Below are 13,529 nucleotides of genomic sequence, written 5' to 3' on the forward strand. Positions count from 1 at the left end.
TGCTCTGCCTTTCCTTACAGGAAATGTTACATGAAGTGGGTAGAGTTATTCTAAAGAAGAGAGGAAACACAAAAAAGCTAATCATGGAAGAACAACAAAACTTCAAATCTGTAAAAGAATGCCTCAGCAAAGAAAAGAACAAACTATTTATTCCCCATGTCCACGTCCACAAGAGGAGAAAATACAACTTCGGTTTTGATAAGCTAAGACCCTTAGTTCACCTTGCACAGCACAGCACTGCGCAGGCATGTGCAACAGTTCTTTTCTTACTGAATCACAGAACGGCTGGGTTTGGAAGGAACCTCTGCAGATCATCAAGCCCAACGCCCCTGCTAAAGCAGGTTCACCTGGAGTAGATAACACAAGGAAGGCGTCCAGGCAGGTTTTGAATGTCTCCAGAGAAGGAGACTCCACAACCTCTCTGGACAGCCTGTTCCGGTGCTTGGTCACCCTCAAAGTAAAGAAGTTTCTCCTCATATTCAGATGGAACCTCCTGTGCTTCAGTCTGTGCCTGTTGCCCCTCATCCTATCGTTGGGCACCGCTGAAAGGAGTCTGGTCCCGTCCTCTTGACACCCACTCTTGAGATACTTATAAGCATTGATAAGATCCCTTCTCAGCCCCCTCCTCTCCAGGCCCCTTTGTTTTCCAGAGCAGGTCTCCAATTTGCCAAGATCAGTCCAAATTCTGATACCGTCCCTCAAAGGTTCCTTTCGCTAAATAAATGTCAGTGTAATATTCAACTGGGTTAGACTGCACTGATTTAGACCTTGTGTTACAATTGCCGTAATAAACATTACAAATCACTCTCTGTTTGCACCCAGGCACAGTTAGTCATACCATAGAGCAGTGAATTACTGTGGGAGGAAAAAAATGTGTTTGGTTTATATTTGTTTATCCTCTGGGTTATTAAAGTTAGGTACATAAATAGATTTCCTCTGTCATAGTTTTGTTTTCATAAGTAACTTTAAATGTTTTGTTTACAACACAACTGTCTCACTGCAGTAAAAAATATGTTTTCTGAAACTATTACTTACCAGTAAAATTTCAAGCACAGGTCCTAAAAACTTGAGCAGATAATACATTCAATGCAAAGGCACGTGGACTATTTGGACATTTATAGAAAGACTTAAAGACAGTGTGAGGCTGAAAGAATAAGCCATACATATGTTTTCATTCTCGGTTTAAAGAACATTTAATTTTTTAAAAAACCCACATATACTACAGTATTATATATGTAAATAACATAAACATATGTTACCTGCTTGGTCTTTAAATATTTTTGATATGACGACAGGCACTTTGTGCTCAGCACCACCCTGTAAAAGATGCGTAGTAAACATGAGATCCCAATTAAGACTGAAATGAACTAGTCATACTAAAAATTAAAAGAAGAAATGAGAAGTTATCCATACCTTTATGCTTAAGCCCAAGCCACCAACTGGTTGTCTATGAAGTGTAACAGTTCTGTGCTTTAAAAAATTGTAGAAAAAATAAATTTAGGTGAAAACACAATTTCTGAATAAGCATAGAAGATGTTTCTAAATTCTATATGTTTTAAAAAACTAATTCTCCAATGTACCCTAGAATCTGAGCGGTCAAATTCAGTTCTGAAGTATCATTAAATAAAGATTTATAAGCATTTATTTAATTCTTTACCATAGAGAGCAGAACTTGCGTTTGAATTGTGCACGCAGACTTTCAGTATGTTTTTCTATTGCTGAAGTGATATTGTGCCTAAACAGAAAATTTTATATGCTTTTGCTCTGTTTTGCCAATGTTTTCATGAGAAAACTACATTAATAGCTTTGAGATGTGCATTTCATAGCTGATTTACCTTCTTTAACTGCTATCACGTATGCACATGATATTTATTTTCATTTTTCAAGCACAAATACCAATGTTTTCCAATCCATATCCTCAGACCTATACCAGTTTTTTGCAGCATATGCCAATATACTTTTAGTGACAGTCTCCTTCAAATGGTTATTTTCTTGCATTTCAGGTTTTAAGTGCATAAATACGTATCAATATTTTTCTATGGCAACCTATCATATGTTTAATAATATGCTGAATTTGACATTTCATTAATGTGTACATCTTGGTGCCTGACAACATAATAATAGCACTTCATTGGTTGACAATAATTACAGAGTTAAGGGGAACTGTTTTGAAACTGTGCTGCTGAACACCACTGCAGAGAATGCCATCTTTCACCACCTAGAACAGTAATGCCTGAACATAAAAGATACTTTTTTTCTTTTCTTGTACATCAAAAATTATAGATGAGATTACTCCTATATGTATATTTCCTGATTAGGTATTTCATGATTTCACTAATCCAGATAAATGTAAATTTTGATTATGTTAGTCCAGCTCATAATCTTATATTAACAAGTTCTTTTTAGCTTTTTTTCTAACACTCACCTTAATAGACATATAGTCATATTAACTCACGGGAAAGAGGAATACCATAAATCATAAATTTCAGTGTCATTTTAGGAGGGTAAAACTAATGCATATAGTAAAAAAGGGTTAAGAACACTTTCATACATTTTCAAAATTGCTCTATTGTGTTCCCATGAACATTATACTACACCAGTCTGCGCTAAAAATGGAAAACTATTATATTATGGCACGCGGTACCTGATTTATATCAAAAGGTTTCCATGACTAAATTTCAGACAATATAATTCAGCTTTATTGAAATCTTTGCTAATTCAAATTGTTTCATAGGTTCTTTTCTTCATTTTGAACTGCATTAAAACTTCTCATCAAAACTGTCATACACACTGGGAAAGTTCAGATCCAATCTCAATTAGAATATGTCTCTACCCTTCAATTCAGTGGCTCATTCCCAACAACCATTTTCTATGACATAAATCCTCTCTGCTTATTTAACTCATGTTTTTCTCCACCTGTACTTACACTTTGTAAACAAATTATCCTAATATATCCCATCACATGGGGATGACGGAAAAAATATTTTGTCAGTTTAGATTGCTTTAGTATTATTAGACAACAAATACGAATATGCTACATGGAAAGCTTTAGCCATTTTATAAAAGACAAGCAAGATATTATTTACTGGCATCTTATACATTCAACTATAATTAACATGTATTTTTATATGGTTGATAGATACATTTCAAATGATGATACTTATGCTATAATTGAATTTGCAGTCCTACAACGCAATGTATTTGCATAATATATCGTAATAATATTGATTTTTGTATTTTCATAGTTCATAGAGTTGCTTGTTACAGAGCTTCAAATATTTGTATTAAAGGACACTTTGAAACAAGGTATTAAACACGTACCTAAATGTTTCCTACATAACAGATTTTTAAATTACAGTTATATTTAAAAAATGCAAAAACATCCTACTTTTGAGGATGTTCAAACTGCAAAATAAATTGCCAAAAGCTGAGCATAATCAAGTGTCATAATCAAGATCATTTACATGAGCTTATTTCAGTTTGATGATCATATATCATTTTTTATGACTAGCAGTCATATAAGACCAAATATCACACTTCATTTTCTATAGATAGATTTTTGTTATTGATTTTGATTTTTTAAAAAAATGAGCATCACACAATTTCAGAAGATTAGAAAAAAGCTAATACTGGGTCAATATTGAAAACATATAAATAGAGCCATGGATCTTCATTATATAACAATGCTTTGAGGTCAGATGATCATAAATCTGGCAATGAACCATCCATTCCCTTATGGAATAACAGTAAAAGCAGTTCATAAGCATTTAAAGAGGAATAATTTTAAAAGGAAAAATTCTTATGGAAAATACGTTTTCAAATGACATGAATACTTTCTATGAAATTTCCAATCTCGATGACAGAGTACCAGTGTTGTAGTAACCCTTTAAAGGCAGTGATCTGACACTCACAAAAACTTGATTAAAAACATAAAACTATTCAAAATATGGTGTATTATAAGCACATGTAAATTGGCTAGCTAAAAGATTCTAAATCAAAATGTATTTGACATAAAGGCAATATTTAGTGGGTATGTTCTTCTGGGATAGTGACGGTACTTGGGTTATTTAAAAACAAACAAACAAACCAACCACCACCACAGTGATCTAAAATAATAATCTAAATTAATTGCAACACTTGTGATAATGTAATGTTAAACAGAACAGGTTTTAAGCAAACAGCAACTAAAAGTCAAAATCATTTCAGCTCTTCCTTGTAATAAGGAAAACTGTTCAAACAAATAGAGAAAAGCAGTCTATCTGGCAAAAGGTGGTCTTCCAAAAAAACCAAACATGAGTCATGCTGAGAATGAGAAAAAAACCTACATTCCTGTGTAATGCCATGGCAAAAATCACTAGTGTAATCCTATATCATCAGGGGAGTATTAAGAAGGAGCAGAGACTATAATTTCTGTATCTGGCAGTGGTTCACACACTTGGAATGATCCAGTTAGTTCTGCTATGCTCGTTTTGAAAACGGTGCAAATAAATTGGAGAGGTAGCAGGCAAGAGCCACAGGAATGGCAAAGAGCTCCAGAAATTTGTGTAGTAGTGAAACAGACACCAGGAGTTAAATATCTTTAGCTTTCTTTAAGCAATTTCAGGGATGATCAAGCAGTTTTAAAGTATCTTCCTTGGCAGATCACCAAAACTTACAGACACTGACAATTTAAATGACTTGATGTGGAAAACAGATACATTCAGACTACAGACAGAAGACAAAAATTTAAACTTTTGTACTACGACACACCACAACTGGATTTTTTTAGAAAGTTACTTTAATACTAATGTGGCCCTGATATCTTACAGTACACAGATATTAATTTTTTATCTTTATTTAAAGCATGATCTGTTATGTCATTTCATGAACATGGGGTTTTTTTCTAAATGTGGTATTACTAAAATACTCACGGGGTAGTAAGCAGTACGATATTTAAGTATATCAACACAAATGATACTGCCAAAAGTATCATCATTCTACATGCTACAAATGGAGGAATATGAAGATTTAGGGACAATTCTGTTTTAGTGATCTGAAATGCCTAAGTGCTTTTTCTAAGTATTTGTATGAAATTTGTCTGTTCAAAGTATCTTGTTGACCAGCTTCAGTCTTAACTTGGAAGTCCAGCATTTTAACACATCATAACTTCACATTAGAAGATAAGATGCACCTAATTCCTGATCAGTAGCGTTAATTTGTTGTTTATGCACATGACCCATCTAGGATTATATTGCACCACTACTTCAGGGCAAGGATCATTCACCACTAGATACTGAGACTACCCTTTTCTTCCTGTAACCTCTCAACCCATTCTCTGCATATCTTCCAACAAAAAAACAACACAAAGCTAGGATTCAAGAAACAATAGCCTGTATATTTCTAACTTCCTAATATTTGATTTTGTAACTTTATTTTAAAAGAGGAACTTCAAGAAAAAAAATTTGGGGGAAAAAACATAAATTAACATGGTTCACTAAAGGCTAGTTTCCATTTAGTTCTTCATTTGGACCGTTAATTCGTAATATAGGTGCTCACTTTACTGAGTCAAAACAAAACAAAAATCTGTGGGTAATTTAGGGGAGATTCAACATCAGATAGCTACTGAAAGCAAGGCACTACTGAATTTAATTTCAGGTTCCATAGGGAAATGTGCTGAACAGTAATTCTCTTTTATTTGATCTCTCTGTCCGCTCTAACTAATGCTGTTGTGGTCCTATGTAAAAGTAAGGAATCTTTTTGAAAGGAAAAATAAAGGTGGCAGCTAAGAAAATTAAAACTTTATAGGCAGTATGAAGGATACTTAAGGGTACCACACTGGAAGCACAGAGCCAATGAATGCCACTTATTAGAAGGGCTTCATTAAGACAAAAAGGGAAACTGCATGGCTAAAGATGTTAAGAGAGGTTATTACATGTAAGGACTGATGGACACCATATCCAAATGAAGACAAGAAAAAGGAACATATGCAAATTTAACTGAAAAACAGAATTAGGCAGTAACAGTAAAAAGCAGTCGAACAACTGCCAAAAAGAATTGAAATTAGTAATAAATCTTCAAATCTATCAGGAGCAGGAGGTCTGCCAAAGAAACCGCAGGGCCGATTTATGATCAAGATATAAAAGGCATACTCAGAGAAAATAAGCCTACTGAAGGGAAGATAAATGAACACTTTTCATTAGTGTGAAACTAGAGATGTGCCTCCAACATTCTTTGTAGCACAAAGGATGTATGGATCTGTCTGACTTTGAAACCACTTTAGAAGCAAATTGACTAAATAACAGCAGCAAATCACCAGGTTCAGGTAGCATGTACCTTAGTCTTAAAGGAACTCAGGAATAAATCAAAGCAGGAGCACTGGAGTGATACTTCTCAATGAAGCCTTGATACAAAAAGACTGCAACATGGAAAATAAGATCCCATTTTTTTATAAAAGGTTCCAGTCAAAGCTTAGGCAACTTAAGGCCTGCACTAAACAAATTAGAACAAACTACAGTGGAGGAAAAAAAAAAGTCTCAGTGAAAGAAGCTATAACAAAGATCAAAATTGAGAGACACTGTGATGAACTTGATTTATCTTGGAAGAGACTGCGTATTTTTTAAAGGCAAGTTATGGAAACATAGGAAGCATGAGGGAAAAGTCTTGCACAGATATATTGCTAAGTAAAATTAGTGAGAGAATACATAGAAATCAAGGGGTTGGATTAAATGCATAATTCTCACGATGTAGAAAGTTCCTCAGTGAAGTTCCACTGTTGCCTGTATTGCAACTTGCATTATTTAAAATAGAAGGATTAAAAAAAAAGAAAAAGAAAAGAAGACACAAAAAGACAACAAAAGACAAGAAGGAAAGATGGAGAGGGGAGGAGAAGGAGAAGGAGAAGGAGAGAAAAGAAAGAAGAAAGGAAGCAGCAGTAAAATTAAATTTGCTTCTTACTGACACAGGAAAAATAAGTAAACTGAAAATATTTGCAGAACATCTTACAAAATCGCAACCAGACAACTAAACAGCATACAAAATATAATAGCGAATCAAAGCTAGCGAGAGAGGTTATTTTTCCCATGTGCATTATTTAGATAAAGAATCAGGATTGATTCAGAATCAGTCATTTCTATTAAGGAGTAAGATCTTGGGGTTAAAGCAGATGGTTCCATTACATCATCAGTGCAGTGTTCAGTAGTGGTCAAAACCACAAATTTTTCACAGAATCACAGAATTTTAGGGATTGGAAGGGACCTCGAAAGATCATCTAGTCCAATCCCCCCGCTGGAGCAGGAGCACCTAGATGAGGTTACACAGGAATGAGTCCAGGCGGGTTTTGAATGTCTCCAGAGAAGGAGACTCCACAACCTCCCTGGGCAGCCTGTTCCAGTGTTCTGTCACCCTCACTGAGAAGAAGTTTCTTCTCAAATTTAAGTGGAACCTCTTGTGTTCCAGTTTGCAGCCATTACCCCTTGTCTTACTGTTGGTTGTCACCGAGAAGAGCCTGGCTCCATCCTCGTGACACTCACCCTTTATATATTTATAAACATTAATGAGGTCACCCCTCAGTCTCCTCTTCTCCAAGCTGAAGAGACCCAGCTCCCTCAGCCTTTCCTCATAAGGGAGATGCTCCACTCCCTTAATCATCTTTGTGGTCCTGCGCTGGACTCTCTCCAGCAGTTCCCTGTCCTTCTTGAACTGAGGGGCCCAGAACTGGACACAATATTCCAGATGAGGTCTCACCAGGGCAGAGTAGAGGGGAAGGAGAACCTCTCTGGACCTACTAACCACCCCCCTTCTAATACACCCCAGGTTGCCATTGGCCTTCTTGGCCACAAGGGCACAGTGCTGGCTCATGGTCATCCTGCTGTCCACCAGGACCCCCAGGTCCCTTTCCCCTACGCTGCTCTCCAACAGGTCATTCCGCAACTTATACTGGAACCTGGGGTTGTTCCTACCCAGATGCAAGACTTTACACTTGCCCTTGTTATATTTCATTAAATTTTTCCCTGCCCAACTCTCCAGCCTGTCCAGGTCTTGCTGGATGGCAGCACAGCCTTCTGGCGTGTCAGCCACTCCTCCCAGTTTTGTGTCATCAACTTTTGGAAGTCTTAGCAAAACAACAGAGACAAAGAACATCATTATACCACTGTAGAAATCCAAAGTTCACCCCACCTTGAAAACTGTACACTCTTTTGGTCCCTTCATGCCTGAAACTGCTAGAAAAGCTTCAGAAAAAGCCAATAAGGATGATGGAAGCACAAAACAGCTCCTGGACAAGGAATAACAGAATAGGCTACAAGTCTTCATCCAGGAACAGAGACAGACTGGGAGTCGGGAGGCTCTTGCAATACAGTAAGTGGCACAGAGGACAGTCAATGGAAACCATTTTTTTTAGCCTTTTCCAGTACAAAAACTAGGAGGCAGCAAATGATACTGTTAGGAACTAGGATCAGAACAAACAAAAAAAGGTGATTCTTTGTGCAATGTGTAGCAGATTCTAGAGTCTGGTGAGAAAAAAAATCTAGACTTTGAAAATCTACAGGTGTTCAAGGGGATACTGGACAACTACAGCAAAAATAAATCTGCTAAGTGCTAATACAAAACTACATTATTCTCAAGAAGGCACTGAGTAAATAGGGGTAGGGAAAGTGTTAAGAGAAGCATCACATACTCTTGCCCTGTTTGAAAACCGACAGTGGGCTCAGTAGATTTTAGGTCTGACTCAGTTCTGAACTTCTTATGCAATGACAACATTTTTTTACTATAAAATTTGGACAGAAACTCACACTAGCTTTGCAAGCAGCTATGAAAGAAAATCCTATTCCAGAGCTTCTTGCCAAAACTGAATTGCAATATTTGTGGGAAAAAAACCTCTTTTTGTGACATTAATGATAGTCATGCACATATGCAGCTGAAAAAACAGTGTTTATGTCTCAGTCAAACATGCAAACAACTTGTCTCACTTTTTAGTTGCCTGCAGGCTATATATATATTTTTTTTTAATTTTCAGACTAATTTACTTATGGTTTAAGGCTAAAATGAGGCAGACATCTGTACCAGTCTTAAAAAAAGCAATCAAGCAACCAACCAACCAACAAAACCCAAACAAACAAACACTATGATGGTTGCATAATTTTATTTCATTGTAGGTGAGGAAAACTCTTCAGAAAGTTTACTACTATCAATCTGAACAGGAAAGCTGAAATTAATACTTTTTTTTTTTTTTGCTTTTTAACTAACAATTTGTTTTGCTTATGATATCCTTTAATAGTATCTACAGTTTATTAAAACCCTTCATTCTGAAGGCTCCCAAAGTACTCGATGTCTATGCTATAACAATCACTCATTCCAGTTGTCCTACAAAGCAGAAGTAATTATGTACCTCCCATAGCACACCACATAGTAGGCATGTTTTGGTTTGTTTTCTGTTTCTAGCAGATTAGGGGAAGAATAAGTGCCCTGCATGAAACCTCAGGATACATTTAAATAGACAGAATGTAGTTATTAAAACTGTAATTGCCCAGGATACCAACATGAAATATTCCTATCTTTCTGAGACCTCTTATTGTTGCAAGTTGCCAAGGATTTTATTACCTGTTTCTCAAAGCAATACTGGCTCTGTAATGCCTACTGCTATGTTTAAGAATTAGGGTAACAATTTGGCCATGACATACTCTAGCATCTAAGTTCTGAGAAACAAATGCATTGATCAGCGTCTAATGTACCAGCAATGGAAAGAGAAGGCAGATTTACCTGCTAAGTGTTTGACAGGAGGTTTGATCTGCTTTATGTCAAGCAGTTCTTTGAGCGGGTAGGCTGGCTGTCGTATTTGGACTTTCTATGGTGGAAGAATACGTATTTTGGAAACGTATTTTCTCTTTGAACAACAAATTGTAAACCCGAGAAGGCCACTAAAATTTTCACTTTTGTTATTCTTTAAGTATTAAAGGAAAATCATATTGCATAATTGCACATGTCTGAGCAAAACTGTTGTCTTGTTCTGATGCACGAAAACACTGGAGCTATGGGTGTTGACTGAACAGGATTGTATATGGTCAAAGACAACCAAACTGCATTTAAGAAAGCAGCCTACTCTTTGTGGAAGACTAAGGTTTACAGCCACCGAGCTGCTAGCTGGGTACAAAATTAGAAGCAAATTTTAGGGACAAAATCAGCGTAGCTGTAACAGTGGAAGGATAGATTTTAAATTTTGGGTTAGAAGCAATATTTAGGTGTGATCAATCTGTCTGTCTGTCACTATCACCCTCATGGAATAACACTTACTCATGCCAGAGCATGAACAGTGGGTTTGTATCTCATCAAAGCATATAGGTCAGAGACAGGGGTTCTATTTCAAAATAATATCACGTTCTGTGTACCAGGGCAAACAACGGCACTGCAGAACCAACTGTTAAAGATGTGAACAAGCAGAAAAGATTTTGCCCCAACTTGAGATGCTGATAGCCATAATCTACAGATGAAAGCAGCACAAGTAATACATTCTTAAATTCAGCCTGTATCTTTTGTGTACACGTAGCTACAAACAGTGTTAGAAATCAGGGAAAGCCAATTCCAGAAGAGCCCTGGACTGAAACAGCACATATAACTGTACAGATGGGTGGAGGAGGGCCTTAAAAGGTCTCAGTCATCAATACTGAAATAAAGACTAGTGAGGCAGAAATTTCCAAGAACTCGAAGAATGATGCCTGGCAAGACTATACTGAAAAACAGATACAACACAAATTTTAAATCATATGAGACACAGACATCATACCAAAGAACACCATGCAAACGACTGTATAGAGACGAGGCTGCTTGGTAATAGAAGGTATAAAATGCTGCTTATAACAACTACTAGGAATGATATAGCTGAAAAACAATGCTGTAGTTTTAACAGTTTTCTAAATTACATTTGAAAGTATCATTCATTTTGAAATTACACGGTCAAATATCTGTCTTATGTATGAGAAAGCTCTCGACAAAAAACTTTCTAGATTATTTTAAAACACAATGACTCCACAGAAGAGTTCGTCTCTGGAAAGGTCTTCTATGTCTTGGCATTTGTTCATATGAAGTGAAATGACTGGAGCTCACTGGACAACAGGGGAAACGAAGAAGCAAGACAAGAAAGTGCAATATGAAGAATCAAAAGAGAATTCTGCAACCTGCCCTGCATGGACACAAGGGAAGAAACAGTCCAATACCAGAAGGGTAAGAAGATAAAGATAGGTACTTAACACAACAGCCATATCTTGTCTTCCTTTTCTTCAGTAACTCTTGAAGCTATGACAAGGAAGTTATGAGATAAAAAATGATCGAAGAAACAGATCCTTTGAGAATGTGAGACTCAGTAAAACGTATCATAAAATGCAGACATCCTGCTGGTTGTTACATATCCAAAAAGAACAGAAGAGGATATGCGAAATCCTTCAGGAAGTTTTCTCCTCAAGATGGGGAGTCATTATGATGAGGATTTTCTCAGCTCATACCCCTCTCTTCTCCAGCCCCTTCCTCAGCAAATTGTTCTGCATGTGTTCTAATATCCTACCAAGTACAGAGATTTCCACTTCTGCTCACACAGCCCTCACTTCTCACTGATTGGCAGCGTACTCCCACCTTCCCAGTGACTGCAGGTTGCAGTCCACCTTTTGCCTGACTCTATTCATAGAAATATGGATTTTAAACTACAGTAGAGGCTGCTCTTGCCAAAATTATTTCCATGTGGAATTCAGAAGAAAGACCATACTGAGGTGAGAGAGTACATGAAGTAGTCCTAATGAGAGATGGTGCTGGATTACGATTAATCACTGAGTCTAACAACACAGGCATCTACATGATAAGGCTAGAACCATGTGGCCTTATGCTGACATGTAAAGACAACATATGATGTTTCACACATCACGTCAGATGAACTGCAGTGCCACCGCCTAGGACTGGGACACAGATTCCTTCTTCCAGTACATGGCAGTCCAGGGTCAAAGAGCACTTAACTAGAAGCCAGAAAGCTTTGATTGCTTCCTTACTCACTGTTGTTACTACTTACATATATCCCACAGCTTTTATTAAAAATAGCAAGTATACACGAATCTTAAGAAATTAGTAGAGCATGAAGAAAACGTAAATGTCAGAGCTACAGCCACTTCGTTCAGGCTGAAAGTGCCACGCCTGTGCTTTTCCACAAGTCATTAATATTGCTCTCTCAGGAACTCTAACTACCACAATCTTACAGTTAACCAGGTAAACTAAAAAAAAAATGCATTGAAAAATAATGTAACAACTTTTCTGTAAAACTATGTTGAGTGTGGGGTGTAAATCAAATAATTTTATTTGCTCTACTGTTGGTTATAACATGTCTGGCCCTCAGGAAAAGCTTTTTGCTCAAAGGGTACCTGCATAAACTTTAGTCCCACGTCTGTATAGTTTTTAATAGACTGTTTTATATTCTTACAAATATGTAGTCAAGAAACCTTGAGGGAGGGAAAGACATAAACCAGTCCTGCATGGCATCATGGGATGCCTCCTTTTCTACTTCCATGAAAAAGAGACAAGTTGTAATAATGAACATGTAGACAGAAAGGAAAATATTATTTTTAATGGGAAAGAGAGTTTTGAAACTTCACTAATTGCATTGCACATGAACAGGACAAATGCAGCTACGAAAATCAACTGAGGCATGCCAGTCACTATTATGTTTTGTATAGAGACAAAGCAGGTCTTTTCACATGCTAGTGAAGCTCTGGGACACCTGCATAGAATCCTTACTAAATATGGCATAATATGATATTTTTATTGGTTCATATTATTATAACTGTTTCCACTAATGTAGATCAAAGTTTTGCAGGGGGGGTGCTTTGTTTTTGTTTTAAATAGAGTGAAATGAAGTTACCTATTTTATTTTCAAACCCTGCCAAACTAAAGGAGAATTATACAAAAGACATGGATGCACCAATAAAAATATGGGAGGCAAGAACCACAACTTGCAGCAAAGGCGATTCCAATTGTGAGTAACAAAGTGAAATACTTTCACAGTGAAAGCGGTTAAGCACTAGAAGTGGCTGCCCAGAGAGGTGGTAGCATCTCTGTCCCTGAAGATACTCTAAGCATGAACGGACAAAGCTCTCAGCAGCTTGCCCAAACTTGGAGTTTATCCAGCTTTGAGCAGTGGGTTGAATTAGATGACCTTGAGAGGTCATTTTCAATCTAAATTATCCCATGATCTATTCTAGTAAAGATGGCTGTGACAAAACCCATCGCAATGTATTCTCCAGGCTTTGGTGATCATATTGAACATGTCTGAATAAAGCATATTTAGGCTTCGTATGATTTCACAATAATTCTCAGGAACTCCTTAAGTCTTAAGATGCTCAATTTGGGACAGGAGTTTTCTTTGGCAAGTGAGATGAGAGAACCCAGGACTCAGAGTGTTCTCAGACTGACAGTTCTGTCTACGCAGATCATCTACAGATATGGATTCCTACAGTTAATAACAACATACATAAAACCCTTTGGCAAGATAAGATCATACTTCTTTCTTTTCCCATTAAAAA

At 36.9% G+C, this 13,529-nt stretch overlaps 1 protein-coding gene across 1 annotated transcript in view; it reads right to left on the bottom strand.

Annotated features, from left to right (window-relative positions):
* The window catches only part of SNTG2 (syntrophin gamma 2), a 262,809-nt gene that overhangs the window by 139,797 nt on the left and 109,483 nt on the right, over positions 1-13,529 (bottom strand). The window contains exons 3-4 of the mRNA XM_065632065.1: positions 1,414-1,470; positions 1,260-1,317 (exon numbers count right to left, since the gene is read on the bottom strand). Of these exons, the coding sequence (XP_065488137.1) occupies positions 1,260-1,317; positions 1,414-1,470 (115 nt within the window). The remainder of the gene's footprint in view (positions 1-1,259; positions 1,318-1,413; positions 1,471-13,529) is intronic.

Source organism: Caloenas nicobarica, chromosome 3, assembly GCF_036013445.1.
Source record: "Caloenas nicobarica isolate bCalNic1 chromosome 3, bCalNic1.hap1, whole genome shotgun sequence".
Lineage (NCBI taxonomy): Eukaryota > Metazoa > Chordata > Aves > Columbiformes > Columbidae > Caloenas > Caloenas nicobarica.